Source organism: Seriola dumerili, unplaced genomic scaffold, assembly GCF_002260705.1.
Source record: "Seriola dumerili isolate Sdu_G_001 unplaced genomic scaffold, Sdu_1.0 BDQW01000138.1, whole genome shotgun sequence".
NCBI lineage: Eukaryota > Metazoa > Chordata > Actinopteri > Carangiformes > Carangidae > Seriola > Seriola dumerili.
In genome coordinates this window covers 14,556,302-14,563,819 of record NW_019174393.1, presented here as the reverse complement: position 1 = coordinate 14,563,819, position 7,518 = coordinate 14,556,302, and the positions used below count along the sequence as shown (strand labels likewise).

General features: G+C 42.6%; 1 protein-coding gene across 1 annotated transcript in view; it reads right to left on the bottom strand.

Annotated features, from left to right (window-relative positions):
* lrig3 (leucine rich repeats and immunoglobulin like domains 3) overlaps positions 1–7,518 on the bottom strand; it is a 28,956-nt gene that overhangs the window by 15,862 nt on the left and 5,576 nt on the right. The window contains exons 4-7 of the mRNA XM_022749396.1: positions 1,178–1,312; positions 738–881; positions 284–427; positions 53–196 (exon numbers count right to left, since the gene is read on the bottom strand). Coding sequence (XP_022605117.1) covers positions 53–196; positions 284–427; positions 738–881; positions 1,178–1,312 — 567 coding nt within the window. The remainder of the gene's footprint in view (positions 1–52; positions 197–283; positions 428–737; positions 882–1,177; positions 1,313–7,518) is intronic.

The following is a 7,518-nucleotide window of genomic DNA, read 5'->3' as shown; positions in this document are numbered from 1 at the left end:
TGGTGGGGTGGTGGAGAGGGAGGTGGAGGAAAAAAAAAAAAAGCGGACTCACAGCTCACTGAGTTTCTGGCAGAACTCCCAGGCGTCAGGTCGGATCCTGCTGATGGCGTTGTGGCCGAGGTGGAGCTGCTGCAGAGTCAGCAGGCCGTACAGCCAGCCCTTACTCACCTCCGTCAGGTTGTTGTAGTCCAGCTGCCTGCAGGCCCACACACACACAAAATCAGACTTTATACTACATCTGGAAGAAGCAAACTTGACGCGCATCGTTTGTAAAGTTCCTTACAGGACTTCCATGTTGCTGAGGCCCCAGAAGGCTCCGTCCATCAGGCGACTGAGGCCGTTTCTCTGCATCTTGAGGGAGCGAAGAGCGTGCAGACCGTGGAACGTTAGGCCCTCCACCCTGCGGACCCTGTTCCTGCTCAACTCTCTGAAACACACACAGCACACGCAGCGTCAGAGCATAAACTCAAAATGGAGGAAAGAGTAGTGAACTGTAGGGTTTGAACTTCAGGGCCTGATACAAAACGAATGCAAATACAAATACAAATTTAAAGCCACAATGTCTCTTAGTACATGAAAAAAATATTAAAACTTGTTTAATAGACAAGTTAACTGAACTTTCATTTGGGTATATTACTCTTCAGTTCCCTCCCATCATTTAGAAGTGAAGTGAAGATCATGGCATAAGATGCAGAATTATGATTTGAAATGCAAATGTGCGAATGCAGCAAACTCACAGATGCTGGAGGTTGGGCAGCTGGAAGATCTTGGCGGGGATGGTGGAGAGGCGGTTGCGGTTGAGCCGGAGAACCTGCAGACTGCTGGACAGGTTGGTGAAACAGCCCGTCTCCAGCGATGAGATCCGATTGTTGTTGAGGAACCTGAGACAGAGAGATTTTAAGGTTGGTTTTGACATGTGAAGTCAGATGAAAAACTTAATTCCAGCTTCATTAAACACAGGAGAGGTTTCCTACATACGTTCCAGGAATAACGTATTATGCTGATGCTAAAAAAAAAAACGTCTATAGGCAGTGAAAGGCATTTTTTCATGTCGTGATAAAAGCACTGCTTTGTTGTGGGCTCCTGCACATGATTAAAGCCACTAATACAGAAATATTCTCCTTCAGATGCTTAACTAACCAATTAAAAATGCACAAACAGAATGGTGGACACTCACAGGTTCTTGAGGGGCAGAGCAGGGAAGGAGTTGGCCTTTATATCCACGATGTTGTTGTTGCTAAGGTCGAGCGTTTCCAGGGCGAGGAAGGGCCCGAGCTGCTCCACAGAGATCCTGGTGATCCTGTTGTTTGCTCTGAAAACACAGACAGCATCGCTCCAATAAATGACAAAAATACTGTGTATTTGACTAGTGGCACACACCAATTTCACATTTCCACATATGCAAACAGTCGAGTCCCTCAATTAACCTGAGGTATTAAATAATGACAATCTCTCACGTGCTTGTGAAGCTAAAACCTACCACCCAATGTGAAACTGTCATAGTTGTTTTTTTCCTGCTGATGCTGCACATCTCACAAATCGGTCAGTGTGATCAATGCGACTGCTCCTCACACCGAGTCCAAACAACCTTTCGCTTCAGAGATGTGTTATTTTGTTTATAAGGTAATTACTAACAAGGTATTTAAAAAAGTAACCTGCCAATTACTTGGCTGATGAATACCATTCCCTCAGTGAAAGCATGCCTCGGCAGAGGCCAGCAATTTCCTGAGCTGCACGCCTCCTAAATTGCAGTGCAGGGACTGCTTAGTTATAAACAGAGTCTATACAGTGCCCTCTTTGTGTATGAGACTCGGCAGCAGAGAGAGAGAGTTGGGGTGGGGGGCGCACAAATTCCCTCCAATGCACCAGACTACAGACCTCGTTTTCAGTATTCATGCCGATGGTTAAAGTCCCCCTCCAGCTACACCTTACTGACCAGAGAGATGTTAGTTTTTCTGACTCTTTTTCCAACAGCGCTTGAAGAAAACACTGCGGACAATTTTATAATGTGGGTTTAATTTGGGATGTGGTTTCATTAATATTTGATTGTTTGAATCTGTCAGTCAACTGAGCCTCAGTGCAGACGGCGGTGGAGGCCATGAGTCAATCAGCAAGAATTCATCGCCAGCTATTTTGATTTTCACTGATTAATTGTTTGAACTAAACATTCCCGTGTTTCAGCCTCAGTTATGACGATTTACATCATAAACTGATAATATTTGGGTTTGATTGTTGATGATTGGAGTAAACCAGTTAATTGAAGAAAACAACTTTTCAGGCATTTCTCACAATCTTTTGATATTTTATAAACCAAACTAGAAAACTCTCTCTGGCTCTGAGCCTCTCTTCTGATTGGCTGACTGTTTTCTGAGTGATCGAATACAAATATAGCAGATTTTGGGTAAACACGAAACCAAATCCTGTAAGGTTGGACGGTGGGTCCAGGTGGGCAGGCCTTGGAGCATGACTGGGAGCAGTGACTGCTTTGTTGTGACATCACAAAGTTACAGAAGTCCTGACAGCTGGTTTTAAGGCTCAGTTTCTGAATACAGGCTGTGTGCATTTCTCTGTGGACTGAGCGCTTTGATTCTTTCACTACATTAATATAGAACTGAGACCTGGAGTTTTTAACACTAAGGATGCATATCAGGTATGATGACCTGTCTGTTTACACCCACCTTGGCTCTCACTGACTCTACTGTTTAGTCTGATCTCAGATTTTGTTTTCCCTCCGTCTACCTGAGGGTGAGAGACAGCGTGGCACCACACCACTGTGAAATCGAGATGTCTCACCTATTCAAAGACTGAATGTGATAACACTGAGACAGCTCTCACCCATTTTACACGTGTTGACTGCTGGTTCATATATCGTACATAGACGTAGGGGTTCTCCATCTTTGGAGTACAGCACGTTTAGGTAAAACCTTCTGATCCAAACATACAGAAGATCAGATTCACCAGTCAACACAGATCCAAAATGGCTAGCAGCCTGCAGAGTTTGGCGGGACTGTGGGGCAACGCTGGAATAAAACCGGCCAGCGCATGTCTCAGTGCTGAGGGGCTTGAGTCAAACTTGGTGCTGTGCCAGGGACATACGGTGGGTTGGGGGGCTGGCAGAGTGGGGGTGGGGGCAGCAGCTACAATAAGTGTCAAGCTTTCCCCAAATTGCATGAATTTGAGATTTTATGATGCACTGAACCGGCTGAATGAATTTGAATACAATCAAATCATTGCAGGATTTGGTGTTTGCTGTATAAACACAGTCCTCAACTTCATTTGTTTCTGCATAACTTTTCCTCTCTTCTCCATTCAGAAAATATGCTTAAAACATTACAAATATACATTGGCTCATTGTTTGCAATGAAAATGGCACAGGCAGCTCTTTTGTTTGGAGATTTGCAGAGGGCTTTCCACGCACCACAGCCCCCAGGTCCCAAACAAAAGCACTGCACACCACCTGTATCTCAGTTTTCATGTTCCCCTGACTGGTCGCTGAGAGAAGGAGGGCCTCCCGGGGAGAGAGAACCAGTCTTTCCAGTTTCTCTTAGGGGGAAAGTGGAGCCAAGGAGAGAGGCTGCTGTTCACTTCCTGCCTGAGAACGAGGAGATGGACCCTGAAGTTTGTCTTCCAGAAACCTGGCCAAGTAATTATTTCATTATCAGCCCTCTCAGATACATTCTGCAATGAAAAATATTTTCCACAGTGCACCTTAGAAACTTAACCATGAACTAACTGTATGTAACTGCATGGCCAGACAGCTCCCTTTAATCTCAACATCTGCACTGAGTGAGTACTCCTCACACACACAAACACTTCAACTCCACACTCTTCAAATTTGTTCATCCAGTTTGCTAGCAGATAACGTGATTATGGAGTCATTACGGCTGTGGTTGCGGGGCTTTGCTGCTGTTAGTGGAAGTCAATAGAAGGCCAAGCATGTGTCAATAACAGCCCGAGGCATTGATAAAATATGTAGTCCTTCTTAAACGGAGACAAGCAGCAGACAGGTACTAAATAAATGCTGCTGAGCCAGTGATCCCAACCACAGAGAGCATGTTACCGAAAGCTTCATCCAATGTAATAAGAGTGGATACAGCCTTTTCTTTTTTATTATTACACTGATATGATGAGGGTTTCACACAAGCACATACCTGCCAGCAATAGACCACATTCACACACTCAACAGTTTTGTTGTTATGTAGAATCCTGTGATACAGCATGAGGTTGTTGTTGTTGTTGTTGTTGTTGAGCTTTTAATGGGGGAAGTTCTTTAACTGGAAAGTTGCTTTTAATAAAACTGTCTTGCTTGTCTCTCTGTGTGTGTGTGTGTGTGTGTGTGTGTGTGTGTGTGGTATTTCCTACTGGAAAAAGAACAAGAGTTTTGAGGAGCCATCTGATGACTCCCCCTCTCTGCTGTGGCGCCTGTAATGAAAATCAGGGCTGGGACGCCATATTAAACCCTGCACATATCTCACTGTTGATCATCTTAACACGACGGTTCGCTGTCGGAGTGGAGAGAAGCACGGATCGTATTATATGTGAACTGAAGGACCTTTATGTGCAATGAGAGAGGAGCTGTAAAACACATCAGATTATGGTAGTTATTTAAAGTACAAAAATGCATTTACATTGGAATTTTTTTTTATTTTTCTTTGTTAGTACTGGGGTGTTTCTGCACTGCAGCTCTCAGAGATCACCTGTCAATCAAACGATGTGGGTGGGACTTGTCGTCATTTAATTTTCTCTTAATGACTAGCTACTTGGTTCTTCTTCTTCACATAACAAAAGCTAAAAGCTGTCATAAGCTTGAACCTAGTGCTGAAACAATTGATCGATTAATGGATCAACTGAAAATTAGGGTTAGTTTAAGTCAATACTTGTTGGTTCAAGGTTCTAAAATGTCAGGATTTGCTGATTTTCTCTGTTGTATCACTGTAAACTGAAGACCTGTGGGTTTTATACTGTTGGTTGGAAAAAAATGTAAAGAAATCTCCTTGGATTTTTTAACAGACTAAAAAATAAATTGATCAATCAAAAATAACCAGAAAATAAAAACAATATTCATTAGTTGCAGCCCAAGTTAAATCCCTACTGGACACATATGTGCTATAAATATGTCATGGATTATTACTATAATGGCTACCGTTTTGGTTTGTAATTCTCATTTTCAACAAGATTCCCATTTCCTCAGACATACGAAGAGGTTCGCCTCCTTATATCAGACCTGGAATCTCCAGGTCATTTGTTGAACCCCCCCATGAACACAGGCAGAGGGATTTAGCAGCGGTGGGGTTTACCCCCTCCATAAATTCCTGGGAAATTGTTCAATTAATTAAGATGATCACGACTCAATTACTACCAGCTGCAGGGTTATTGCCGTTTGTTTTTACTCGGAGCTGCGAGGTCAAAGGAGTCGGCGAGAGCTGCCGCTATGTCTGACTGGCTGTTTGAATAAGTGGTATCCGATACCCCGAGGTCTTTTTTTTTCTTTACTACCCTCCCAGCTCGGAGAAACTGAAGGAGGGAGAGAAATTCTGGAAAAATGTTCCACTGGAGGGAAAAATCACACTACGCCACTTAATCTGAACAAAGAGGGCAGCAGCCAACACCAGCAGTGTGAGTGAGAGCAAGTGTGGATGTCAGTTTCTTCTTCTTCTTCTACTGCTTTCTACTCATTTGAAACACAGCATGCTCCTTGACTTCACCAGCTGACACGGTTTAAAGGCAAAAAAGATGTCTGTATTCACTTCACTCTAATAGGGATGAAAAAGGCTTTACAGGAAGTTTTTCCTGTTACTCAATTCAAAACTCCAGTTATTTCACGTTACCAAGTTTTTGAATAAACACAACTTTTGAATTGCTAAACTTTGAATGGCAAATGTGAAACTTAAAATCTAAATATAAATGTCATTCACTTCCTTTTTCATAAATGACAATGACATCAGCTGTTTTTTTCAGGATTAGCATGTTAACAAGCTTGTAGCTATTAGCAAGAATAGCTATTTAACACTGTGTCTGAAATCATTCTCTTACTACTTACAGCCTTTTGAAGCTAGCAGTGGCTAATGTTTGCTAACGCTATTAAAGTTTAGGTAGACAAATCTTTTCTCCTTGTGCTTTTGTCAAACTGTACTTTTATATTTATCATCATCCTACAACTATCAACTATGGTTCAGCAAAGGTTACATCGCTTTACATATTGTTCAGTGACACCAAGCAATTCAGCATAAATTAGCATTGGCTATCACACAAACTACACACTTCCTGTCTTACTCCCTGTCCCTTTGCCTAATACATGTTGTTCATTAGCTTTGGGTGTCGTGTTATTCTGTTCTGTACTTAGTAAAAATTCAATCTGGAGTGTGTTAAGGAAGAGTTCACAATGACGACACAACTTTCAGTAAACCAAACTGAACAACATCCTCAAATCAAATCAAGAAATTATGGTTTGGAGAAAGTCTGGAATTTAAAAGAGAATCAGTGCAGGAACTCTGCACTTTATTACAGAGTTGCTCAAGGGCACTTGGACACCACAGATAGCAGTTGAAAATGATCAAGTGACCTCTTTCTAACCATTAGTGGAACAATGCAGCCATTCACGCCAGGTGTTTTTTTTGTATGTGGAACAAATAATGAAGAAAACAATACTTTTTACTTGGTTAAATCAGATATATCATGTGTTCCAAGGTCTACCTCAAATAATAACAGTCAAATATAACAGCTGAGGCATAAAAAGCTGCTTTAAATAAAACGACCATCTTGCGAATCTTCCTCTGCCGAAACTTATAGCTCGAGGTGACACTCCTGCGCTAAACGTGCAAACAAATTGTTGATGGCTGCGAGCCCTGCGGCTGCCGCACAGCGTCGTGTCAGGGCTTGATGAGGAATACGCCGCATCCAGCCAGACGACAGATACATTCTTCCACAATAACTTCATGTTGCTTGGTTTTGGAGAGGCACGCCACAGAAAACAAACAAAACTGTTGAGGTTTCACACACTAATATCTGAAGTTGCTCTGAAAGCAGGGTCTTCTGGTTAAAGTCTGACTGGGATGAAACATGATAATGGTTTCGAATGGTTTGTACTGAATTTTATCTGCAGGATACTGATCCTGAGTGAACAACAGTCAAGGTTGAAATGGCGCATGGAGCCCTTAAGGGGATACGGGGGAAAAAAAAAACTTGTGGGGAAAAAAATTTCTTTTGAGTTTCTGGTGTGCACGTGAAAGTTTTTATGGTCATGTAAATTCCGGTTCCAGAGTTGTCAAAGGCTCATCTCGACAGAATGGCAGCAGAGGTGAATTTACATGGAGCCCCAAAGGGGACATGGGGGGAAAAAATTGTGGGGAAAAAACAATCCGAGTTTCTGGTGCGCAACAGAAAGTTTCGTGTGCGCACGTCAAAGTTACGCTTGCTCACGAGAAAGTTCCGCGTGCGCACGTTAAAGTAGGCTTATATATGGGAGGCCGATTAGGGTGAAACACCATGAAAGTGTGCACATACACATCAAATTAACCA